At 36.6% G+C, this 27,223-nt stretch overlaps 3 protein-coding genes and 2 long non-coding RNA genes across 7 annotated transcripts in view; 2 read left to right on the top strand and 3 right to left on the bottom strand.

Annotated features, from left to right (window-relative positions):
* LOC309508091 overlaps positions 1–27,223 on the bottom strand; it is a 348,495-nt gene that overhangs the window by 117,212 nt on the left and 204,060 nt on the right. The gene's annotated exons all lie outside the window — the stretch shown is intronic.
* Positions 407–14,883, top strand: cnn1b (calponin 1, basic, smooth muscle, b). Its single transcript, XM_082181844.1, has 7 exons — positions 407–706; positions 4,839–4,960; positions 6,816–6,882; positions 7,179–7,316; positions 7,654–7,770; positions 9,695–9,841; positions 11,059–14,883. Exons 1-7 carry the CDS (start codon positions 422–424, stop codon positions 11,296–11,298), a joined length of 1,116 nt encoding a protein of 371 aa, XP_082037970.1. The 5' UTR covers positions 407–421; the 3' UTR covers positions 11,299–14,883.
* elof1 (elongation factor 1) lies at positions 11,544–17,217 on the bottom strand. The gene is made up of 4 exons (XM_082182420.1): positions 17,071–17,217; positions 16,381–16,507; positions 16,208–16,278; positions 11,544–16,098 (listed from the first exon to the last, which is right to left on the bottom strand). Exons 2-4 carry the CDS (start codon positions 16,494–16,496, stop codon positions 16,034–16,036), a joined length of 252 nt encoding a protein of 83 aa, XP_082038546.1. The 5' UTR covers positions 16,497–16,507; positions 17,071–17,217; the 3' UTR covers positions 11,544–16,033.
* Positions 11,544–27,223, bottom strand: part of LOC309508009 — a 76,092-nt gene continuing 60,412 nt past the window's right edge. For both annotated transcript variants that reach the window (XR_014209346.1, XR_014209347.1), the window contains one exon: positions 11,544–15,137. This is a non-coding gene — a long non-coding RNA (uncharacterized lncRNA). The remainder of the gene's footprint in view (positions 15,138–27,223) is intronic.
* tmem205 (transmembrane protein 205) lies at positions 23,327–26,653 on the top strand. Of its 2 annotated transcripts, none has more exons than XM_082182308.1 (4): positions 23,327–23,484; positions 24,309–24,414; positions 24,508–24,671; positions 24,755–26,653. In XM_082182308.1, the coding sequence occupies exons 2-4, from the start codon at positions 24,315–24,317 to the stop codon at positions 25,055–25,057; spliced, it is 567 nt and encodes a 188-aa protein (XP_082038434.1). In that variant the 5' UTR covers positions 23,327–23,484; positions 24,309–24,314; the 3' UTR covers positions 25,058–26,653. The 2 variants fall into 2 exon arrangements, with proteins under 2 accessions (XP_082038434.1, XP_082038435.1); XM_082182309.1 differs by having other exon boundaries at positions 23,334–23,484; positions 24,306–24,414.

Raw genomic sequence — 27,223 nt, 5'->3', positions numbered from 1 at the left:
TAATGTACGTATATGTGTGTGTATATATTGTATGTATTTAGGACACTAAAATACTAGTCAAAATAAGATGCCTATATTCTATTTTATTCCAAAATGTTAACTAAATTGTCATTTCCATCACAGAATATTATCAGAGACAATACATCACTTGGAATATGAAGGAAATTCTGTTGAGGTGACACGAATGAAAATATTATTTCATCATGTGGTAATATTCTTTATTGTAGGCTATGATTTAAAGGGCATTTTTGTTTCTTTTTTTCTGATAGACATATTTGGTAGCCTACTGTGTTGGGGCAGCACTTGATGTCCCATGTAAAATCCAAAGCAAAACCAGCTGAGAAGCACTGAACTACACAAATCAGGAGCATCCCTAATTCACTTCAAAGTGGAAAAAGTGACATCGGACGCGTTTAATGCCATGCCGGTGACATCATTTTTACAGAGCGGCGTGACGTCGCAATTGGACGTGGGCCCCAGCCAATCAGCGCTCGCTGCGCGCACACACAGATGGGAAGAGTTTAAAAAAGATTGTGGAAAAGAAGATGTGGCCCAAACCTTCCCACATGATCGGACAGTTGGACTGGAGATCACAGGTCTAACATTAGCTATCGCCATCCTCTCGCCGAATCTGCTGAAAAGCACAATGTCAACTCACTTCAAGAGCGGACCTGCTTTCGGACTGTCTGCGGAGGTCAAGAGTAAGGTAAGATCTGCTTTGATTGACAGCTGTCAGAGATGCGCAGGGGCACGTGCATGCGCCACTCGAGTCAGTTTACTGTGTCGTTTATTCTATATAGGAGGAATTTGAGGTGTTTTGATCTTTCAAGGTGTTTTATGGGAGGGTTATGGGGATCTAATCCAACTTAAAATTGCCCTAAACTCAAAACAAAAGGTTAAGGAGGAGGCGGTTTTTAATAGTAGGCTATACATTATTTATAAACAAGTACACTGTCAAAAAAGTTGCTGCCTTAATTTTTTAAGTACAATCAACTTGGATGTTTAAGTCATTTCAACTTAAATTACATTAAACTGACTTAAAAAATGAGTTGAATCTTGTATAACTCATAAAAAAAACTGTTGAACATTGCTTAACTTATTTTAGTGAGTTAAAGCAATGCAAAAACATATGTTGTTGTAACTTATTATTCAGATCATTTTTACAGTGTAGGCTATATATATTTAAAAAAATCGTTTCAGTAACCAAAAACTTAAGTAGGCTACAAGTTCGTAATAACAGAAGTCGGACAAGAACATATACAGTCATTTTCACTTTATTTTAGGTTTACATTGCACAGATATGAAAATAAGAAATATTGTTATGTTTTAAATGCCTTAAATTATCCACGTTTACCGTGCTAGAGACTCCGATATTGTAGCTTACAATTAGCTCAATGGTCCTCAAATTTCAAACTGAACATGGTCAAGTGGTATATAATATATTTCTTGCCAATAATGTGCAATAAAAAGTGTGAAATGTAGTGTTGTACTAGTTATAAATGGATAACCATATAACTTCTACCTATATAGCTAAACTTTACTAATTTAGCAGAACTTTATGAAAGCATGAGAATATGATGTCCTTGTTGACATCTAGCACTGAAATGTCATGGGTTCATATGCAAACTGGTTTAGTTGGGTCTGATTTCAGTCATATTTGCACATTGTTCTAAAAGTTGCATCGATAAAATGACAAAAACCATATGTGATTTCAATCATATTCGATTATTTGATAGTTGTGCTTGCAATATCATTCCTCAGTCATATAGTTTTTGGCCTTGATCATATCGTTCTGTCTTGTTAGTGTCTTTGTTCACTCTTCAAAATAAAGGTTCTTTATTGGCTTCGATGGTTCCATGAAGAATCTTAAACATCAGTGGATTCAATGCAAAAAGGGCTCTTTAGATTATTCAAATTTTCTTCACACTAAGAAAAAAAAATATATATTTTAATAACTGTGCGATGAAAGGTTCCTTTGGGAATCCAAAATGGTTCTTCGCTATGAAAACCCCTTTTGGGAACTTTTAAGAGTGTTTGGCATCAGAAGGGACATTTAATTGATTCCTCTGTCAAACTTCTGCCACATTTATTCCCATCATAGTATCAGCGCTCCAGAAATGCTTTCTGGCTCTAGTTGTCATTGATCTCCTGAGAACAGAAGTCGTAACAGCACCACATTCTCTGCTGTAATGCTGCACAGTTTCAGGTGTCAAACTATAGACTTCGCATGTCATTGGTATTATGTCAGATGTGTCTTCCTCAGCACTATTGGTATGTGGCTTTCCGTCCCCATATAAGGAAGAGTTGTGTTCACTCACAATATCTGAGAAGAGGAGCATGTTGTAAACAGTTTAGAATAAGGAGGAGCATTGTTGAAAAATCATCTCTGTGAGCATCAACGAACCATTAGTCTTTTCAGACAGGCCTGCTCTTTATAGAAATGACAGAAACTCCCCAAAAAAATCCAAAAGGCCAGTAATTCCATGTATGTTAAAGGTTCTTTATGGAACACTGCAAAAAAAATAAAAAATCTGTTAAATTTACAGTAAAAAAACGGCAGCTGTGGTTAGCAGATATTTACTGTAAAAAATATGGTCACAACATGTTAGGTTTTACCGATTTAACTTATATTTACATTATAAAAACATCTTTCATTATCTGATATAATGTTAATTTACCGAACATTTTGAAGTAGGTTGTACCATTATAATACAATGACAACAACCAATCACAGTGGTGATGAAAGTCACATGATGAACCAAAGCTTACCACAAGCAACTTTACCACAAGTTGAAACAATTATTACTAATATTTAGAAGATGCACAGTGTCATTCACACAAACACTAAACACCATCATGGTAACACACTTGAAATAAAAAATGCAATAAACATTAATTTAACAACATTACATCTAACATAAAACATAACTGATTAGAAAAAACTAGGAAGAAACAAAGTTATTTCAACAAAAATACATCAAATGAGAAGTGTCATGCAGGGAATTGTGGGAATTAAATTTTTTTCACTGTAAATTATACAATGCTTTGTTCTTTTTCCTGTCCAAAAACTTAAATAAATCCCATAAATGTTACGGTATTTTACTGTTACGGTGAGATCTATCACAGTTATTCACCGTATATAGTATGGAAACTTTCTGTTAACCAATTAACAGTTTTTCACCGTAGCATTTTTAACAGTCTTTTACTGTTAAAATCACGATAATTTTTTACAGTGAGCTTTATTTTCGAGTGTACTCAAAGTTAGGAATCTTATACAATGTAACTGCTAAAAATAAATGTCAATGTACAACATGCAGGTATTTCTAGTATAACCAAGGGTATAAAGGAATGTTATCCTGGCCGTCTGTGACAGAATTCCTTCTGCAAAAAAAAAAAAAAAAAAAAAAATCCAATCTTGGCCTGGCCTCTATAGAGTTAGACTGAGGTCTGTTCCAGATGTCCAGAATGAGAGAAAAACAATAAATCAAGCCCTCAGCAGAATTCCTTGGATGGTTATGAGTGCTGTCGGCCTTGGCGTCCTTTTATCGGACACATTTAGCATGTGTTAAGTATGTCACTTCACACGAGACATGCAGGCAGGAGCGGGAAGAAGCCGTAGGGATGAAGAAACAATCAGAACGGAGACACCGACACACAGCTGTGAGTCTGTGACAGAGAGAGATGGCCAACAATAACACTGATTTAAAGTTACAGCGTTTGTTTGGTTTCCACACCAGCACACCAAACTTGGGAGAAACAGCTCTCTCAGATCTCTCTCGCTCTGTCTCTCTTCCTTTTTTCTTTCTTGTTCTTCCTTTATTAGAACTACTTCAGAAGTGAAAGACTAAGATCTATTGCGTAGCTGTAGAGAGTAAATATTTTTCCACCTCTGACTGCAATACAACGAAGGAGACGATCCGAGTTTTTCCCAACCCTTATATCTTTTGTTTTCCTCAGCCAAAATGTTTTATTTAAAGAGTTCCATCTGTCTGATAAATTGAGATAAAGTGGAATATTATGTACGTCCAATAAGTTAATGAGTTTTTTTGGAAGTAACATCATTCATCTTTTTTAATAAACATCGAGATTTGAATTTGGAAATGTATACTGTACACTACTGTTCAAATGTTTGGGGTCATTAAGAGTTTTTTTGATACTTTATTCAGCAGGGATGCATTAAATTGATCAATACTGACAGTAACGACTTTTACATTGTTACAAAATATTTCTATTTTAAATAAATGCTGTTCACCATAGAATTCTGAAAAATGTATCACGGTTTCCACAAAAATATTAAGCAATATTAAGCTGTTTTTTAACATTGATGATAAAAATAAATGTTTATTGAGCAACAAATGATCATATTAGAATGATTTCTGAAGGATCTTGTGACACTGAAGACTGGAGTAATGATGCTGAAAATTCAGCTTTGATTACAGGAATTAATTACATTTTACAATATATTCATATAGAAAACAGTTATTCTCGTTAGTACCGGTAATATTTCACAATAATACTTTTTTTTACTGTTTTAATCAAATAAATGCTGCTTTGGTGAGCAGAAGAGACTTTTTTCAAAACCATTAAAAAAATCAAAAAATCCCCAAACGGTAGTGTATGTATACGTAAAAAAGTGTACTATTTACAAAAATATTTACAAAAAAGTGTAATATTTAAATATTTTATATTTAAACTTTTTTGGGGGGGGGACTTTCATTTATGCAGTGTGACAAATTAATTAAAATCTGCATGTGTATTCATTGTTAAAGAATTGCTGTAGAGTATGTAAATACTGTAAATTAGATGTGTGTAGTGATGCTTTGACCTTTGACCTGCAGCTGGCCCACAAGTATGACCCCCAAAAGGAGGAGGAGCTAAGAATGTGGATCAGTGAGGTCACAGGCCGCAAACTCCCAGAGAACTTCATGGAGGGACTGAAAGATGGAGTAATCCTCTGCGAGTGAGTGATTCCTCAAACTATCTCAAGATCTTAAGATCAAAGATCATTAGTTACTAACTTAGGGGCCGCTAACACGACACCGTTCTAACATAAAACCCTTAACGCGCTCCGGCCCGCTCATTCGCACAACAACAGTGCCTGGTGGCTCGAGAACGCAAACCTTGAAATAGGTTCCAAGGTGCAAGCGTTGAAAATTTTCGAAAAACGTTATCATCTCCGCGCAAACCTCAAAAACGTGAATCTGTGTATATATATATATATATATATATACATATATGTACAGTGGGTACGGAAAGTATTCAGACCCCCTTAAATGTTTGACTCTTTGTTATATTGCAGCCATTTGCTAAAATCATTTAAGTTCATTTTTTTGTTTTGTCAAGTTCACAGCACCCCATATTGACAGAAAAACACAGAATTGTTGACATTTTTGCACATTTATTAAAAAAGAAAAACTGAAATATCACATGGTCCTAAGTATTCACACCTTTTGCTGTGATACTCATATATTTAACTCAGGTGCTGTCCATTTCTTCTGATCATCCTTGAGATGGTTCTACACCTTCATTTGAGTCCAGCTGTGTTTGATTATACTGATTGGACTTGATTAGGAAAGGCACACCTGTCTATGTAAGACCTTACAGCTCACAGTGCATGTCAGAGCAAATGAGAATCATGAGGTCAAAGGAACTGCCTGAAGAGCTCAGAGACAGAATTGTGGCAAGGCACAGATCTGGCCAAGGTTACAAAAAAATGTCTGCTGCACTTAAGGTTCCTAAGAGCACAGTGGCCTCCACAATCCTTAAATGGAAGACGTTTGGGACGACCAGAACCCTTCCTAGAGCTGGCCGTCCGGCCAAACTGAGCTATCGGGGGAGAAGAGCCTTGGTGAGAGAGGTAAAGAAGAACCCAAAGATCACTGTGGCTGAGCTCCAGAGATGCAGTCGGGAGATGGGAGAAAGTTGTAGTAAGTCAACCATCACTGCAGCCATCCACCAGTCGGGGCTTTATGGCAGAGTGGCCCGACGGAAGCCTCTCCTCAGTGCAAGACACATGAAAGCACACCTGAAGGACTCCAAGATGGTGATGAATAAGATTCTCTGGTCTGATGAGACCAAGACTTTTTGGCCTTAATTCTAAGCGGTATGTGTGGAGAAAACCAGGCACTGCTCATCACCTGTCCAATACAGTCTCAACAGTGAAGCATGGTGGTGGCAGCATCATGCTGTGGGGGTGTTTTTCAGCTGCAGGGACAGGACGACTGGTTGCAATCGAGGGAAAGATGAATGCGGCCAAGTACAGGGATATCCTGGACGAAAACCTTCTCCTGAGTGCTCTGGACCTCAGACTGGGCCGAAGGTTCACCTTCCAACAAGACAATGACCCTAAGCACACAGCTAAAATAACGAAGGAGTGGCTTCACAACAACTCCGTGACTGTTCTTGAATGGCCCAGCCAGAGCCCTGACTTAAACCCAATTGAGCATCTCTGGAGAGACCTGAAAATGGCTGTCCACCAACGTTTTTCTGTCAATATGGGGTGCTGTGTGTACAATAATGAGGAAAAAAAATGAACTTAAATGATTTTAGCAAATGGCTGCAATATAACAAAGAGTGAAAAATGTAAGGGGGTCTGAATACTTTCCGTACCCACTGTATATATATATATATATATAAAAGGAACAAAATGAGCCTAGATATTTCTGTATACAGAAAATAGATAGATAAGATAGATGGATAGATAGATGGATGGATGGATAGATAGACAGATAACTGCCTATATATATATATATATATTTAATTTCTAATCAGTCTTTTTTCTCTCTCTCTTATTCATATTCATTATTTATGAGCAGGCTTATCAATATCCTTCAGCCTGGTTCTGTACGAAAGATCAACAACTCTCCTCAAAACTGGCATCAGGTGAGCAAGAATATCACTTTCTCAAGCATATATGGCTGTTTCAGTTCAGGTCTGTTCTGCACATGAAATCCAGGGAAATGCTTCCAAATGGAACATGTTATGTATACAGTAACAGTATATTCTTGGAAGTTCTGTGCAAAATAGAATGCTTGTGTCATTCATAAAATCGAATAATCTTCTGTTCCAAATATAAACAGGGTTTCTTGTTACTTTGGAATCAGTTGTGCATACTTTCAGATTCTGGACAAATCACAGAGAATGTCACTTTCTTCCTGGTTTGGCCTTTTTTGTTGCAGCTGGAAAATATCGGTAATTTTGTCCGAGCCATTCAAGATTACGGAATGAGGCCAGATGATATATTTGAGGCCAACGACCTGTTTGAGAACGCCAACCACACTCAGGTCCAGAACACACTTATTACACTGGGTGGCATGGTGAGTCACACACTAATACAGAATTGATAAAGACTAGACTTCTGTCATGTTTTCACTTTTTATAGTAAGGAGAATCATAGTTCGCAGTGAGGAGAATCATATGGGAGCATTTAGCAGAGTGATTAACATCAAAACATGTGGTATTTCAGCTGGATGTTCAGTTTTTTTCTGCAAACCAACGATCAAGCAAACACCAAACAAGGAATCTCTCTTTTGTGTGGTCAAATTATACTAAGTTATTTGTGCATGTTAGTATTATATAACACCATGTACTTTCAATTTCTAAAAGTAAGATTTCTTTAGTATTTACTTTATTTATCATAATTTTGAAATACAGGCGAAATCTAAAGGCTTCCATTCTAAATGTGACATTGGAGTGAAATACGCAGAGAAACATCAGCGCAGATTTGCTCCGGAGAAACTAAAGGAGGGACGCAACATTATCGGTCTGCAGGTCAGTGCTGTTCATCAGGAAATTATATAGATTTGCTATCTATAATAAAAGAAACTTGCATGCATTTATTTTTTTTATTTTTTTTATCAAATTGAAAGATTTTATCTAATTAAATTCAGTGGTAGACATTATTTATAATCATATCAATATAAAAATAACCTTTTTTTTATACCATTCAAATGTTTAGGGTCAGGAAGTTTTTTTCTTTTAAGAAATTAATTAAAAATGAATTAAATTAATATAAATGATCCTTTATTCAGCAAGGAGACAGTAAATTGATCAGAAGTGCAGTAAAGACTTCTTTTAAGCGGTACATTGATTATAATATTAAAAATGTTTCATCATGTGACACTGAAGACTGGAGTAATGATGCTGAAAATTCAGCTTTGATCACAGGAATAAATTACATTTTAATATATATTCACATAGAAAACAGTTATTTTAAATTGTAATATTATTTCACAATATTACTGTTTTTATTTTATTTTTGATCAAATAAATGCAGCCTTGGTGAGCATAAGAGACTTCTTTCAGAACCATTACTGACCCCGAACTTTTGAACAGTAGTGTATATGGTATATACTGTAAGACCAGTGTTGGGGAAAGGTACTTAGAAAAGTAATGCGTTACAATATTGCGTTACTCCCTAAAAAGTAACAAATTGCGATGGTTACTTTTTATAGAAACTAATGTGTTACATTACTTTTGCATTACTTTTTCTCACCTGGGCAAGGCTTGCTTCATTGTTTTTTAATAGCAAAACAAAAAACAAACACAAAAGTTCTATTTTTAGCAAATGTAAAGGTCCTTTACCATAAAAAATGCAAATGAAAAAGGAAATGCAAATTGACTCCTGTACAGTAGAGGGCGCAGCTCAAACAAACCTTTCAGCTGTACTGCCATTCTGGATCGCAGAAGAATAGGACACAGGAGAAGAAAGTTCAACGCTCTTACTTCAACAATAAAATACATATATATATATATATATATATAAAAAATGAAACGCAAATATGATGTTTATCTAGGGTGACCATACGTCCTGTTTAACCAGGACATATCTGGCCAGGATTTCGAGATCGCCCAAAATGCCCGGGATTCGGCTTTTGCTTTCTACAGTCACCATTCATTATGTTTACATTATTACGTTATTTGACACTGACACGTACGTGCCAGCTTTGCAGGTCATGCATTCTGATTCACACGGATCCCGATCGAGACGAAAACACAGGAATTTTCTTAGCAATGCTAGAACGCACATCAACCGATCACTTGTTTAGCGTTCATGTAAACACTACATTCAGATTAACCAATCGGAATCAAAGGTGAATCAAACTGAATCAAAAGGTGTACATGTAAACAAAATGAATGGCGACGAGAAAGCAAAAGCCGAATCGCGGATATTTTGGGCGATCTCGAAATCCCGGCCGGACATGACCTGGAATATGGTCACCCTAGTTTATCTAAAGTAATTTTTGCATATTAGTATGGCTGAATTGGATAATAAAGAGATTAAATGCATAAAGTATACATTATTTGTATTATTTAACACTTAATTATTGCTGGTTTGCATTTCACTGTTTTTATTCATTTTGAGGAATACTGAATCTGCTTTTTTTGTGCAAGATGCGTAAATGCCTGCTCACATTTAGTCTAGAACTACAATGTTCATGTTCACACACAGCACCTCTTCACTTACTCCCGATTTCTCTCAACATGGGGACAGAAGATCTGTCAGTCAATACATGGGAAAACAAAGTAACTTGCGTTACTAATTCGGAAAAGTAACTTCGATATTTTGTTGTAAATTTAAAAGTAATGTGTTACTTTACTAGTTGAACAAAGTAATCTGATTACAAGTAATTTGCGTTACTCGTAATGCATTACCCCCAACACTTTATCTATATATTCTTCTTAACATTATCAGATGGGCACCAATAAGTTTGCCAGTCAAAAGGGCATGACATCTTATGGCACACGACGCCACCTCTACGACCCTAAGACAGGTATGGAAAATCCTCTGGACCAATCAACAATCAGCCTGCAGATGGGCACCAACAAAGGAGCCAGTCAGGTACTCAAACGTTTTTCACAGTTTTCTAAACAAGCTCTTATTCCTTCCTACTAGGGGTGTAACAACATATCGCGTCACAATATATCGCAATACAAAAATGCATCAATATGTATCATGGATAGTGACAATATGTATTGTGTATAATTCACCCAAAATGAAAATGAAAATGAAAAGTTTAATTTGAAGTTAAGAAAAAGTTTTAGTGTCAGTACTACATTAAACTACTATATATAATGTTGAATATAATGTATAATAATGCAATGGGGGAATATTTGTGGGTCCTGATAATGCCAAATGTCTTTTGTTACCAGTTAAAAGTCCAACATTATTTTAAGTATATCTAGCAGTGACAGAGTGTAAGCATATTCATCTAAAATAATTCTGTATTTTCAGAATCATGAATATTTTTATTCTGGTGTCACTAATGTCCTGTTTCCAGCACCAAGTCCAAGCCTATTCATTTACACCCACAATGTAAAACCAAATCTAGCATTTTAATTAACATATAAAAAAATTGTTTACCTTTTACCTAGCCTGGTTAAAACCAGACCCTTCTCAGTTGAAACTGAGTGTAGGGTCTGGCGAAGCTATGTAGACAAATCATTTCCAAAGGGGCGTCACCAACCGACGTAGCTCAAATTCCTCTGGGCGCAATTGGATAGTCATAAAACCAATCAGATCGATGAAGGAGATGAAGTATGCTTCGAGTGTTGTTCTTTGCTCCGGTTTTAACGAAAACGGTAAGTTTAAATCGCTCAAAACAGACGCGATAACTGATTCGTTTATATACTGTCTATGATTCGAACGAGTGATGTTCCACGGCGGCATCCATCTTTGTAATGAAATCTCCTTCAGCGTCGCTGCGCTGTCGTCATCATGTAAATCCCTCCCCAAACGTTTCTGATTGGTGCCGCGATTTCGGCGGCACAGAAATGAGTTTGAATGGGCTCTTCTCCAGACTATCCTGGAGAGAGAATTAAAATTCGCCGGAAGTAGTCTGGGTTTTCCCAGGCTACCTTTTACCATTATGTCTTGGAGTATCGCAGTAACATCGTATCGTGAGTTCAATATCATGATATGTATCGAATCGTGACATGAGGGTATCGTTACACCCCTACTTTCTACTATTAAGAAATAGTATACTACTATTCTACTATTCATAAATTGCCCACATACCCAAGATGTGGCTCAGTTCTTTTCCCTTTGTTCTTCCACAGGCCGGCATGACGGCCCCGGGCACCAAGCGCCAGATCTTCGATAAGAAGCTGGACATGGAGATGTGCGACACCTCAACCGTCTCACTGCAGATGGGCACCAACAAGGTGGCGTCCCAGACGGGCATGACGGTGTACGGTCTGCCACGTCAGGTGTACGACAGCAAGTACTGCTCCAGCCCCGACGACCACATCAACAACGGGCAGGACTCAGAGATGGACGGATATCAGTATTCCGACTAGGACGAACAGACAGCCGCCAGCACACTGCTTTTGTAAACCTTCACCAGCACTATTTTTGATATTCCAAATTCATGTCGACCAGTAGGACCAGCTTGACCTCTGACATCACAGCCACCGATCACAGCTGAGAGCTTCAGTGACTGACCGTGCGTAGAAAACAAAACTAGGAGGAATTTCTTCGCTTTTTGTTTTTTAGAATACAGGCTTTTCCTGCTTCTCACTTGTCGTTATTTAAAAAAAAAAAATTTTTATGATTTTTTTTTTATTATTACTTTATTGAGTGTGCCATTCTTCCATCACCTGCATGGCCCAATTGTCTTTATATATGAAAAAATAATGCAGATGATAAATATGAAGATATTATTTATGATGCCTCATAGTTAAATATGCACTACTGTTCAAAGTTTGGAATCATTAAGGTTTTCGTATGGTTCTGAAAGAAGTCTCTTATGCTCAACAAGGCTGCATTTATTTAATGAAAAATACAGTAAAAAGTCAATATCGTGAAATACTATTAGAGTTTTTTTTTTTTATGTAATTTATTCCTGTGATCAAATCTAAATCAGCATCATTACTCCAGTCTTCAGTGTCACATGATCCTTCAGAAATCATTCTAATATGATGATTATGCTGATAATATTTCACAATAGTACAGTTTTTGCTGTATTTTTCATCAAATAAATGCAGCCTTGTTGAGCAGAAAGAAAATCTTTTGAACGGTAGTAGTTCAGTGGATTGCTCTTACATTTTAAAATGTTCCATGGTGCTCTTTTGATTGGATGGAGGAAGAGGAAATCTACCATATGCCATATATATATGCCAAATATGCCATACTACTGCTTAAATCAGATGTTTCCTAAAGAAACCCACATGAACTACTGCATCAATTAAGCGTTTTACTAATGTCAAAAACAAATGCTGATTTAGCATAGTTGTTTGAAAAGGTGTAAATTGAATATATTAATATTTTTGGTGAAATTGTCTTTACTTCATAAGGCAATTTAAACAAGTAGGACACATTCTGGAACAACATCCAAATATGGACAAACCCAATCATTGCTGGTTTAAAATGTAAAATTACATTTTAAATATAAATTGAAACAACCCAGCATTTTTTTAGAGTGAACCAATAATTACACTTTAAGGCCACATTTACACATAGCCGGGTATTTAGAGAAACGAATATTTCTCCCCCTCCGTTTTCAAAAATAACATCGTGCACACAATATCGTTTTCAAAAAAAGTTGTCGTTTACATCAACCCGCATAAATACAAAGGGGCGGCAGTGTAAGGAGAAGGATAAAGCCATGCAAGCCAATCAGAATCCTCAAAATCGACAACGACGAATAGCACGAGCGACTTCCTGTTCCTTTCAAAACAATAGACATGGCGCGAGGTTCGTTCGTGTGGACAGACAGCGAAGCAAATGCAAACAGGCCAAAAGCGTTTTCACAAAAGTAAAAATGAGTACCACTTTAACAGCATCCATGATCAAATAGTAGCCAAACAAACTCATAGACAGTATGGAACAAACTCTAAACATAGGGCGCTCACATGACGTAAGCATTTTCTGGCGCATAATGTGACGTTTGAGAACCTAAAACCCCGTTTCTCCCAGTTGACACGGCAACACATAACCGGCGTTTTCAGAAATCTCCACTTTGGCCGGAGTTTTTAGAAATAATCGTTTTCTGGGATAAAAACGGCGTTTTCGTGTAAATGACAGGCCAAAACGCAGGGAAATATCTGCGTTTTCCCATCGTGTAAACGGGGCCTAAATCCGAACCAATAATGCCTTTTAAATCAGAGGTTGGTTGGTAATACCATACCCTGCTCCTACAATCTGCCCGCAGTTTTCAAGTAATTCTGAATGTGTTGACTAGCTGGTTCAGATGTGTTTAATAGGGAGTTTTCGGGAGTTTCAGAGCCTTGCTCTCCCAGGGGTGTCCAATCCTGCTCTTGGAGGGCCACTGTCCCACAGAGTTCAGCTCCAATCCTAATCAAACACACCTGAACCAGATAATCAAAGTCTTAGACATACTGGAAACTTCCAGGCTGGTGTGTTGAGGCTAAAGTTGGAGCTAAACTCTAAAGGACAGTGTTTGGACACCCCCTGCCCCAAACGCAGATTCACTGACAGGAACTTTATTCAGGGACTTAGATGGATGTTGATCCAGGAGCATGTCTTGCTGAGGTAACCACATTAAGCTTCTTGATTCATAGTTATCACTACTAAGAAAACTGAGAGGAAACTTACTTTAAAGTCCCCCTGTAGTCAATAATTGTATCCCTTAAAACTCATCTTTGATCACCAAAATGACATATTTAAATGTTTTTTTCCTTAAAAAAATGACCTTCATGCCTTAAAATAGCTTGAATGTAACTCTACAGCCTTGCCTCATTTAATATACGCGGTTCTATGTATATGCTAATGAGCCCCGCCTCCACTCACTCACAGCAGCTTTTTAGAGATTCACTCGTTGATGATCAAACGTTGATCTGATTGGTTACGAGGTAGTTTGTGTCGTCCAAACCCCAGCACTGTCTTTGGTTCACTGCAGTTTTAAGGAGAAAATACTCTGCAATGGTGTTGACATGAATTTACACAGGGTTTGTGTTAAAGCATTTTAAAAACACCACATAGACATATAAACAACATATAAAACTCGATTTTCACCACAGGGGGACTTTAATCTTAAAGTACAGCTAGCAATTATAATTGGAAATTTAATGTATTAAGTGAATGAAGTAAAAGGTATATGTCTTTCATAGTGAAGAATAGCATATCCCCAGGCTAAAGATTGAAAGTGTAATATATCTTAATAATTAAGCTAGTATAATGACTGTTTATTGGGAGGATTTGGGGTAAAAATATTTCTGAACATATTTTTTATTCAGTTTATCCGGTACAAAAGTAAATAGAGCGAATTGACAAATAGAGAACAAACTACTGTTAAAGAGGGCTGTTGAAAAGCAGTTTTTGATTACCAAAGCATACTGTGAAAAATCATGTGAACCAAATGAACCAGAATTACTTAAATTGCACTTTTGAAAGGAATGACTGTCACTCCCAGAGGCTATATGCTCTAATGCAAAATTAATCAATAAACTTGCATATATTCAAGCGTGACTGTTTTTCAGCCTGTCAAACCTGACACTCAATGATCAAAGCGACCAATCATGTGAGAGGAATTATATTTATGCTAAATTAACTCGATATAAGATGTTTGTAAGACCATTCTCTATAGGAAATAACAATGTGCAGAGTTAATATATTTAGCTTATATACGACTATAAATTAAGACATGACTATATTTCTCCCTCATGACATTTTTAAACGTGTTACAGACTTTTATTCGTCCTTTATATATCAAAGCGTTATGTGTGTTAAGGAATGTCGTTGTTTTGCATTTCTGCTGGAAACAGCAGAACACAAGAAGATCATAAAACAGTGAATCTTTATTTTGTTTCTCACAGAAGGTGATATAGCGTGTCCCTCTTGCATCAATGCTTCAAATGTCTTTATTTATATGAGGCTTAGCAAGTGAAAAAAACCGAATAAATCACTATTTTCAAATAACTTGTCTTTATTTTCTATTTATATGAATACTGGATAAAAACTGAAATCTTTGTAACAGTACAGACATTACAATTTAGGATACGTGTACACAAAAACAATGTACTAAAAACGGAAAAGTTTTTCCTTTGCATTTTTTCGCGTACAAACGACGTTGTCAAAACGATCCCGTTCACACAGATCCACGAGAACGACTAAAAATGCTGTATTATTCATGCCAGGCCAGTAGATGGCGACGTAACTTTAAGTATAGGCTGCACGCCTATAGGCTGAACAAGTAATTCGCGTTACGTCACCATTTTCACAGATTATACTATATAGGTATATAGTTTTCAAAAATTTGCATTTTCAGGCCACAAAACACCACTGTTGTGTAAATGAACGGCCAACATGCATTAAAAAGTTTTAGTTTTTAGTTGAAAATGGCCCCTTAAATGAGGATGTTTACACGAAAACAATGTGCTAAAATCAGAAAAGTTTTTCTTTTTTTTGCTTTCAGACGATAACTTTGTGAAAGTGATCCCAAAACGACTAAGAACACTGTATTATTCATTCCAAGCCAGTAGATGGCAATGTAACTTTGTAAAGAAACAACGCGCCCATAGACTGAACACGGAATACACATGACATCACCATTTTCACAGATTTGTGTTTTTTGTAGTTTACACAGAGATGATAACAGTAACTTCCCATTTGAAACCGTTTCCAAAAGTTTACGTTTTCAGGCCCCAAAACGCTGTCGTCGTGTAAATGAACAGCCAAAAAGTTTTCCGTTTTTAGTTCTTAAGTGATTCAAAAACAAGAGAAACAGACCAGTTTTCCACAAAAGAGAATATGCAAGACATTTATTGACACTAAATGGTCTTATAAAAACCTAAATTGTAACAACTAAAGGATTAGAAACTAATGAAAAGAGAAGTGGCTGAATTAAATGACATCCCTTGCATTTTCTCAGCATTTCTGTAAAACTAAACAAAAGGGAAAAGGCTGAATTTTAAACCACGATCTCAATGTTTCCTGAACCTTCATCTGTGGCTATATTAGATCATTCTCAAGTAAAATCATTACAGTGAATCATTACATGGGGGTTTAAACAAACAAAAAAACAAACAAACATAAAGCATAATTTGGTCGTCTGTGACATTTGACCCAGGAAAACTACTGATTGGCTGCTTCACAAGCGTCTATCCAATCACTGTACACGTCCACGGGCTCCGAGAGATCTGAGACGGTGTTTAAGGACAAGAACAACATCACTTTAATAACATTCATCATCACACTCTTAATAATTCACATGCACATGTCTTTTCAAACTGATTTTGAGAAGGATACAGGTTATTGGTGTCTGGAATTCTTCTAGACACACAGTACATGATATTATCCCCGTGTTTCGACTCCTTTCCCTGGAATGAAGGAAAATGGTTGTGTGTTAGAGATTGTTTTGTTCTATGCAAGTCTAAAGAGTATTCTTACTCTAGTATAAGAGTATTCTTGTATATTCTTACATCTTGACGTCACATGATTTCTCGTGGTTACAGAAGGGGCAGGTAAACTGGGTGTCCAGGTTTCCCGTCATCTTTTTCTTAGGAGGAGGTTTTCTCTTGGACTTTCTGCGTCCCATCTTGTCAAAAGCTTCATGGAGGGGAAATAATACATGTTGACAAGCACAAACAAAATTAGATCAATAATAGTTGTCATAGTAGCTAATGTTTATGAAACATGAAGGCGCTGCTTGTGTCATATATGAACAATAAACAGAAGCAACAGCCTTGAGGTTTACAATAAACAAAGATAATGCTAACCTTCATATAATGACATTCAGCATCTAAAAGTAATGTAAAATTAATCTATATTCTTAATGGCAACATGTTAAATCACGCTAACGTTAACTTTCTCAACAGGTCTTAAAACTGCCCAAATGAAGAGACAAATACTATTCAAACTGATGCATTTCTAGCTGGGATGTTTCTAATGTTTCTTTTGTTATTCGCATTTTACAGTTTTGTGATATTTAGAGGTGCTCGAAGATCTTAAGAGTTTAAGTAAGGCAACACATAACAGAAAAACTAACAAAACACAATCAGTAAACTGCAAATACTTGAAAACCCGAGCAAAACCATATGGGTAAAACTCCCGCGATAAATACGCGCATTTAAATACGACATTATGCCTTCGGTGGAAAACAAATCCCTTACCAAAACTGCGCTTAACGTCAGGCGACTCTCGCTCGGAGAACAACAGCACACACTAGCCTGGGATAAACAAGGGATCCGGTTCACTTCCGCCCGGTCACAGGAGTTCAGGAGCGGCTCAGACCTGAGCCCGGAGCGGAGCGCCCTCTACTGAGGGACACCGGAATTACAACATGACTCGACAATCAGAGTCGCACAAATTCAATCTAATACATTGTGTGCGTTTATGTGTGCATACTTATTATAGTTATTAATATTACCAAACAATTCTCCTTTTATGCTCTTAAAACGAGGATCAGCTCTGACTCCAACCATTAAACACCAGAACGGCAACAAACTGTTATTGAGTGTTTTAGATCAACAATTTATACAGTCTATAGCATTATCAAAAGCATCTTTATTTATTATACTCTTATATAAAAAAAGATGTGTTGTATGTTTAATTCATTTTATGTTTGACTTATTTTATATTAATAGATTGAGTTTGATGTTACCAAGCCATATTCCAATACATCTCGATCAATAAACTCCTAACAAAACAAATACTTTTCATGTGTTTAGTATTATCAGTGTTGAAATTGTTGACTAATTTAAATAAAGCTGAAATAAAATGACACAAAATTATGAAAAAAATCAATTAAAAATCAATTAAAGAAAATTCGATATGTTAACTTGGCTTCTAAACTTTAGCACAAACAAAAAGCACAATACAATTACTAAAGCTGAAAAACTTAAAGTATGAAAAATATGAATACATATTATAGTATTATAGAGTCAGTGTTATAACCCAAAGTTTAATTAATATGTATTGATGATTTTATGTTAGTTATCTGTTCATTTGTCACAATTTTGGGTGGGCATTAGAAAAACAAGCAGCTCCTTGCATCATGATTGGATGATATGCGTCCTCATATTTGAATAATAGAGCGTTATTGGATGAACTACGTCCATGGATTTTTTTTTTTTTTTTTTTTTTTTTTTTTTTTTTTTTACATACAAAAAGAAGCCAATGTTGTAACTATCGTTCACGGAGCTGCGAGCGGTGAAGGCTCTAAAGTGATATCTGAGTCTGTCTGGAGGTCAGTTGGTGTTTCTATGCTGGAAGGACCTTGTTTTTTCCTATTTTCTTTTTAGTAGTGGAAGTTATAATAATATTAGATTAGTGTTGAGATAAGGAAGTGATATTGGAGGCCTATGGCTTCAGGGAGTGGAAGGGATGATGATGAGGATGGTGGGTGGCATACGGTGGTTAAGGAAAAGGGGGGTTCTAAGAGGGAGGCATCGAGTGAAAGACCTGAAATGTCAGGAGATGAAGGAAATAAAGTTAGGAGAACAGGAAGTTCTGAGGAGTTAGTTGTGCTGTTTAAAGTCAAGGGAGCTAATCAAGGAGATGCAGGATTCAGAGCAATTAATCCATTAAAGGTTACTAATGCTTTGGAGAGTCAGATAGGCAAGGATTTTCAGGCCAAGATATTATACAATGGAATGTTAAGAGTCTGTTGCAAAAATAAGAAACAGTATGATGATGCTAGAGGTGTGGGGAAGTTGGTGGTTAAGGTGGAGACTTTGGTCCCAAGAGGAAGCAAACAGGGTGTCAAGGGAATAGTATATGGAATGTTTGCTGGCTTATCTGAGAAGGAAATCTTAGAAAATGTTAAGGGAGCCCAAGTAACTGATGTGGTAAGATTTAAGCGTAGAGATGGAGCTGGGGATCCGCCCATCATGTTAACGTTTAAAGATGGTGTATTGCCACAGAGAGTGTTTCTAGGAAGTATGGCATATTATGTGAGGGAGTACATTAAACCACCGTTGCGCTGCTATAATTGTCAGAAGTTTGGGCATGTTGCTGGATCGTGTCGGGGCAAAAGAAAGTGTGCAAAGTGTGGTGGAGATCATATAATACAAAATTGTAAGGCAGAGACTCCTAAGTGCCCTAACTGTGATGGGGTTCATGCAGCAGGGTTTCACGGTTGTGTGCACTTTGTCCAAGCTAAGCGGGTGCAGGTTGTGAGGGATCAGAACAAGGTAACATATGCAGAGGCGGTTCAAAGAGTGGCTAGAGAAAGCGGAAATGGAAGTTCTGTTGAAAGAGAGGTACTAGGATGCCAGGTCCCTATGTCCAATCTACCATCTGTACCTTCATCTGACACGATCATCTTTAGTAAGGAGTCATTTTTGTCTTTTGTTTCTGATGTGTTGGTGGGAACTAAGAAAGCAGCTAACCGGTCGGATGTCATTAGGTTAGTGGTGGGTGCAGCCGAAAGGTATCTGAGTATAAAGCAGTTGCCAGAAAAGTTACATCAATACATGATGAAGAGTCAGTGTATAAACAGGTCACAGTTGTCGAAGGCTAGCAGTATGGAGGACGTTAGTGAGGTGGATGATGAGGATCCTCATTAATATTTTAATGTGGTATATTCTTCAATGGAACGCCCGGAGTCTGATTGGAAATGGTCAGGAGTTAAAAAGGTTTGTAGATGATTTTAAAGAAGTACCAGCTTTGATATGTATCCAGGAGACATGGCTAAAGCCCTGTCTAGATTTTGTAATTCCAGGTTATGAATGTTTGAGATTAGACAGGCTTGATAGATCAGGCGGGGGTTGTGCAACCTTTGTTAAGAATGGGTTGCAGTATAGGAAGGTTGACATTAATTCTAATATTGAGTGTTTGGCTGTGGAGGTTTGGAGTAGTATCAGTTCTATCACTGTGATAAACTATTATAACCCCTGTCAACCTTTGGTATTGTTAGATTTTGATGAGATAATGGAGAAGGTAAGGTGTCCTGTTATATGGGTCGGGGATTTTAATGCGCACAATCCAATATGGGGGAGTGATCACAGGGATAGAAATGGTATTATAGTAGAAGAATTTTTAGATAAGTATGAGTTGGCAGTGTTAAATGACGGAAGACCAACTAGATATAATATTGGGAGAAATACCTACAGCCATATAGATTTATCAATTGCCTCATCAAACTTAGCTAGAATTGGTGAGTGGGATGTTATAGATTCATATACATTAGGTAGTGATCATTATCCAATTTTATGTAGGTTTGGTAGGGATTTGAGAAGAGAAGTGGAAAAGAATGTCCCTAGATATAACTTTTCTCAGGCCAGATGGGATAAATACCAGGAGAAAGCTCAAAGCTTAGTAGGAAATGTTGATAGTGAGGGTTCTGTAGATAACTGGAATACTTCAATTAGTCTCATGATACATGAGGCTGCTTGCTATACTATACCTGTGAAGCAGGAACCTAGGTCACGTATGCTGGTTCCTTGGTGGAATAAAGAATGTGATGAAGCTGTAAGGAGTAGGAATAAAGCATATAGAAGGTTAAGAAAGTATCCAATGTTGGTTAATGCAATAGAGTACAAACGTATGAGGGCAATAGCAAGACGAGTTATAAAAGATGCAAAAAGAAATAGTTGGAGGAAGTTTTGTGGTACGTTAGGTCCTGATACACCAGTAAGGCATTTGTGGTCAGCGGTACGTAGAATGTCAGGGATATATAAAAGAAGATTGATACCAGTGTTACAGAAGGGTGAGGTGGTAGCAGTTTCCAATAAGGAAAAAGCAGACATGTTTGTTGAGAGTTTTCAAGCTGTGCATAGATCAGAGAGAATGGGGGTTGAGAGGTGTAGGAAGAGGGATGAATTGATGGAAGTTAATCAGTGGAAGTTAGAGAGGAGTTTAGAAAATGAAAATCCTATTAATTTGTTCTTTTCTTTAAAAGAATTAAAGGATGCAATTATGTCTGGAGCAAATACTACCCCGGGGAGAGATAGGCTGTCTTATGAGTTATTTAAATATCTGGATGATTTTGTACTTGAAGAAATCTTAGCTTTGTTTAATACTGTGTGGGCAGAGGGTCATTTGCCCAAGGAGTGGAAACATGCAGTTGTGGTCCCGGTTTTGAAACCAGGGAAAGAGGCATCTGACCCTAACTCATACCGTCCTATAGCACTCACAGCAGTGACCTGTAAGATTATGGAGAGGATGGTAACTAACAGATTGGTATATTTTTTAGAAACTAGAGGACAATTTGTTGATATTCAGAATGGTTTTAGAAATGGAAGATCTACAATGGAGTCAGTTGCAGTTTTGGATCAAGATATTAAAAGGGCATTTAGCAATAAGGAAATAGTAGTGAGTGTATTTCTGGATATTGAGAAGGCTTATGATTCTTTGTGGAAGGAGGGATTGATGATTAAAATTTTTGACATGGGAGTTAGGGGACGAATGTTTAATTGGATAAAGGAATTTTTAATGAAAAGAACAATTCAAGTAAAGGTTGGTAGTGTTAGTTCAAAGACTGTGGACATAGAGAATGGAACCCCACAGGGAAGTGTAATAAGTCCAGTCTTATTTAATATAATGATTAATGATATCTTTGGTAAAATAGAGAGAGGATTTGGGTTATCTTTATTTGCAGATGATGGGGCCTTTTGGAAAAGGGGGCGTAATGTAGAGTTTGTTTTAAAACAGATACAAAGAGTGTTAGTATCTGTAGAGGAATGGGGAAATACATGGGGCTTCAAAATCTCTGCTTCTAAGACTAAATATATGATATTTGGTTTTAAAAGAAAGTTACCTAAAATAGGGCTACATATGTATGGGTCTCCATTGGAGAAGGTAAAGTTTTTTAAATTTTTGGGTATTTGGTTTGAAGAGCGTATGACTTGGGCTGTGCATGTAGGTAAAATTGTGTTAAAGTGTGAAAAAGTTTTGAATGTGATGAGAAGTCTGGCTGGGTGTGAGTGGGGGGCTAATAGGGAGACAATGATGCTAATTTTTCAGGCTATGATCAGATCTGCTCTTGATTATGGGTGCTTTGTATATGGATCTGCTTCCAAAACTGTTCTGGCTAGGTTGGATGTGTTGCAGGCAAGAGCTTTGAGGCTTTGCTGTGGGGCCTTCAGAGCTACCCCAGTACCTGCCCTGCTCATTGAAATGGGAGAAATGCCCTTATGGTTAAGACGCATTAAGCTAGGGTTACAGTACTGGGTAAAACTTAGTGGGTGTAATCATACATTCCCAGCAAGGTGTCTGTTGCAAGAGGTTTCTGGAGATAATAGATACAATAATTTTTTTGTCATAATAAATAAGTGGGCAGGGAAGATGAGCATGGATCAGGGAGGTATTGTAGAACACACAAATTGGTTACCTATGCCCTATTGGGTGCTGCCTGAAATGTGTGTTGAGTTTGGTTTTCTTCAGGAAAAAAATAAATGTGAGGTGGCACCAAAAATAGAGGAATATCTTAATTCAATCAGTGAGAGCACTATGATTATTTTTACAGATGGATCTAGAGATCTAGTTAGTGGGAAAGCTGGATTTGGGGTATATGTGGAACTGTTAGGGTTGGAAATTGGTCGACGTATTTCTAATGGAAGTTCTGTTCTTACTGCTGAGTTAATGGCAATTTTATGGGCTCTATGGTGGATTGAGGAAGTAAAACCTAGAGAAGTAATTATTTGCTCTGATTCTGCAGCTGCTCTAGAAAATTTAAAAGTAGGAAAATCTAAAGCTCGTCCTGACATTGTATTTGACATCTTGAATGTGTTTTTTAGAATTAGGTTTGATTCTAACATCAGTTTTTGCTGGGTTCCCGGGCATGCTGGGGTGAGGGGGAATGTGCGGGTAGATAAAATAGCAAAGGAGAGCTTAGGAAGAGAAGTAGATGTCCATGTATTATTAGGGAGGGTGGAACTGAGGGAACAAATTAAAGAGGGTTTAATAAATGAATGGCAGAGAGGGTGGGAAAAGGAAATTAGGGGTAGACACTACTTTTCCATACAACCTAAAGTTAGGAAAAGACGTTCATTTAACATTTTGTCACGTAGGGACTCAGTTAAAATGTGTAGATTGAGGTTGGGGCACTGTGGGTTAAATTATTCTTTGTGCATTGTAGGAAAGCATGTTTCTGGCTTGTGTGAATGTGGGAGTCTTGAGACAGTAGGGCATGTTTTCCTGGAATGCAGAAAGTATAGGGCAGAAAGAAATATATTCTTTATTAAACTGACAGGACTTGGAGTTAAGGCTTTTTCTCTTTTATCTTTGTTTGGTCACAGTGATGAGCATAAACTGATCTCAAAGGCAGTTCTTCAGTTCTTGCATGATACAGGACTGTATGTAAGAATTTAAGTCAAACCCTGACCTGTGGAGGGCAGTAATACGCTCAGCAGCGTCTACACTGCCGGAATCCTATATAAGAAGAAGAAGAACTACGTCCATGTATTTGAAAAACAGAGCGATTGGATGTTGTCGTTATGGAGGCGGGACTAACAAGTTAGGTGTAATAATCGAACAAACAGGAGCAGCAGAAATCTTGTAACGTTATAGAAGACAAGACAATTACAGGTTTCTTCGAAACGGATTAATATAGAAAGACCTGCATAAAAGACAAAAAAAATCGGGTATGTATTTTTTTATGAATGGACATGATTTACCCTGAGAAGGAAATTGCTTCAGTGTTTCATGCTTGCGTAAGTAACAGAGAAATGTCGTGAACGACCATCACGGAAGTCTCGAAACGTGCTGTTGTCATTCCTCTATTAACGGGACAGAAGGTAAACCGATGTGAATTTGGTGGATCAAAAAACACAAGCGATCAGGATCATCGCTAAGGTTCACAGGCTAAAAAAACTACAGGCTGTGTATTTCAATTGCATGTTGTTCTCATCTTATCAATATCAGTCTAGCACAAAACTGCTCTTATCTACGGAGAACATATTGACACACTTTGAATGCATGCAAGTGTATATGAAGAGTTCAGATGCAAAAGCCTCTAAGTGCCATCTGAAATGTTCTTCTAAAATGATCATTTTTATCAAGCTTGTATATTTAAGTTCAGTAATTTCACTTAAATTACAATTAATAGGTAATTTTCATTCCCATTTAAGTGAAATTACTGAACTTAAATATACGAGCTTGATAAAAACGATCATTTTAGAAGAAAATTTCAGATGGCACTTAGAGGCTTTTGCATCTGAACTCTTCATATATATATACACTTGCATGCATTCAAAGTGTGTCAAAATGTTCTCCATAGATAAGAGCAGTTTTGTTAATTCACACACACACACACACACATATACATGTATGTATGTATATATATATATATATATATATATATATATATATATATATATATATATATATGAGAGAGAGAGAGACTGTGCATCTTTATGTGTGCTGATTATTGATTGATTGATTGATATTTCACTTTATTTTTCTGAAGTTAATTATGGCTACTGAGGGAGACCCAACTGACTTTATGAAAGTGCTTCACCTCCTGGTGATTTCGTTCACCTGGGGAATGCAGGTGTGGGTGTCTTTCATAGCAGGTAAATTAATATACACAAGTATTAAGTTGCTTTCAATTAATTATGCTGTCATAAAACATGCCATATGATCCTAATTCCATTTCTCACCCTCAGGTTTTGTGCTGATCTCCCAGGTATCCATGCACACGTTCGGTCTCGTGCAAAGCAAGTTGTTCCCGTTTTATTTCTACTGTCTGCTGGGCGGTAACGCAGTCAGTCTGGCCATATATGCCGTGTACCATCCCAGAGAACTGCTGGACTGGCACGAGGGCATACAGGTGACGCATCAAAACTTTATGCATTCATTTTCCCCCACTATCATGCCTCTCTCAATCATGCGCTCTTTTAATATTCCCAACAGATGAGCCTGTTCTTTGTGGCCGTGATCATGGCCGGTCTGAACGCACAGTGGTTCGGTCCGTCTGCCACAGAGAGCATGCTGGTCATGCAGGAGATCGAGAAGGAACATGGGCTGGGAGCTCAGGTGGGTATGAGCTCCAACAAGGAAGGATACGTCAAACTGCGTGAGCAGGACCCCAAATACAAGGAGCACAGGTCTACCTTCTATCACTACCATGGTCTGTCTAACCTCTGTAACCTCATAGGCTTTGTCTCCACCACCGTCAATCTCATTTACCTGGCCCTCCATTTGGGAACTATATGAGTATGAGAGAGTACAGACAGACAGATATTTTTGATGAATTATCCTGTGTCTGTTCGCTTTTATTTTGTCAAACTGTTTTGTATAACAATAATGCTTCTAGTTTTTATACAACAAGAGTGTTTAGTTTTCTTTAAGGTTAAAATAAACAAATTCAGACCCAAAAGTGAAACGAGTGAAATGGTGCCCAGTTGATTTTGCATTCACACTGTCCCTAAAAGTGGAGTCAGATCTCTTTTTACTGCATTTTATTTGCGACTGGGTTTCAGTCTATTTTCCATTCACACTAGAATATTATTATTTTAATTATAATGTATAATAATAAACTGAGTAGTAGGAAATTGAATTAAAATGATAATAATCTTCTGCCATAAGTTCTTCACTTTAAATGAAAGGCAGGCTAAAAACTTTAGCCTTCTTTTTTGCATTGAACGTGTGTGTTTGTGACAATTGTTAGTGAAAAAAAAAGTGTATTTTTTAATGCATTAACTTACAATGAGCAATACATTTGTTACATCATTTGTCAATCTTTGTTAACTTTAGATAGTAAAAATATCTAGTTTATGTCAGATCAGGTCTATTAAATCTTAACAGATAAAACTTTTGATCTTAATAATGTATTACTAAATGTTAAGATTAACCGAGATTAATAGTTCAGTTCAGTTCAATTTTATTTATATAGCACATTAAAAACAACCATAATTGACCAAAGTGCTTCACAAAATCCAACAAAGAAACAAAAACAAATTATTATACAGACAATATCACACAAAGTAGGCCTACAAACAAAATAACCAACAGGTCAAGATATCAAAGCTCAACTAGAATTGAAAGCCAAAGCATAATAATGCGTCTTAAGCAAGGACTTAAATGTGGTGTTAACTAATGTAATCAAATGTTAACAAATGAAATGTTGTTGTAAAGTGCTACCAAAAAAAAAAAAAAAAATCTATAAAGGTATAATTCTTGTGAACTGCTTTCAAAGTATATTTTAAATTTTTTTATTATATAAAGATGCCCAGCCATATTAAATGATATTATTATGGATGTTCTTGTTCACAGTATTTCTCCCTACTTTAAAATGTTTCAAAGTGGGTAATTGCACTGAATATTTATAATAAACAGAATATCTATTTAAACATACTTCATTGATAATATAGCTGTTTATGATTGCTTAAAGAATGTGTTTTGGTCAAGTATGTACTATAATTCTTATCTGTTTTTGCCTTTATGCTTCACAATGTGAACAATACTTGTATTTTCCCACTAGAGGGCTGTTTGTGGAAATGAGGGGACCAACTTTAGGATTGACAATCATAAAATGCTATTTATATATTGCTGTATTTGAATGACACTAAAATGGCAATTAAACTCTATGGAAAAACAAATGTACAGTAAATGAACCTTTGATCATCTTTGTAAACTTATTGTTTGAACAGCAAAGCAAATTTCCTGTTATGACGGTGGATATGGAAAAGAGAGCTGTTGAAGATCAATACATGCATAATGTACTTTTGTGGATTTGGCATATTCAAGCCTTTGCTGTGAAGATGTGTTGATTCTTTTTTAAATCTTTATTAAAACCGTTTATTAATCATATTTTTACTTTTAATTTAAAAGTGTGTGTGTGTTTAGAAAGCAAACTGACTTAAATTGTTTTATTATTTGGATTGACCCTGAACAAACATCAGTTCACTTGACAACTGCTGTCTACATGTTTAGCTCAAGTTGAGTTTTTAAATGAAATAGATGTGGCTACAAATATGTGACATTCTGACGCTTACACAGTAAACGCTAGATAGAATTGACAAAACAGACACTTGCAAAACATTAATGCTAATAACACTTAGGTGACATAAACAATAAGGAAGAGATGCAAAGGATTTATTAAAGGATGCCATATTCACACAAACTTAATACTTTTGTGCGTAATTATGACTTAATCAGTGCCAAGGTGATATCAATGAAACTAGTTTTGCATTTCATGGGTTAGGATTTGATATTTGACAACCTATACAGGAAGTAATGGCATCCTGGGAAATGAAGTGGTTTTTTTATAAGCAATTGAATGAAAGATTATTTATTAAATAATAAAAATAATTAGCCTACATTATAGCCGTTACTTGTCTATTTATCTATCGACTTTTTTATTTTTAGCCAAGGATTTTC

This window comes from Leuciscus leuciscus (assembly GCF_965113295.1).
Source record: "Leuciscus leuciscus genome assembly, chromosome: 1".
Taxonomy (NCBI): Eukaryota; Metazoa; Chordata; class Actinopteri; order Cypriniformes; family Leuciscidae; genus Leuciscus; species Leuciscus leuciscus.
The sequence above is the reverse complement of the archived record's forward strand: the minus strand, read 5'-3'. Positions and strand labels throughout refer to the sequence as shown.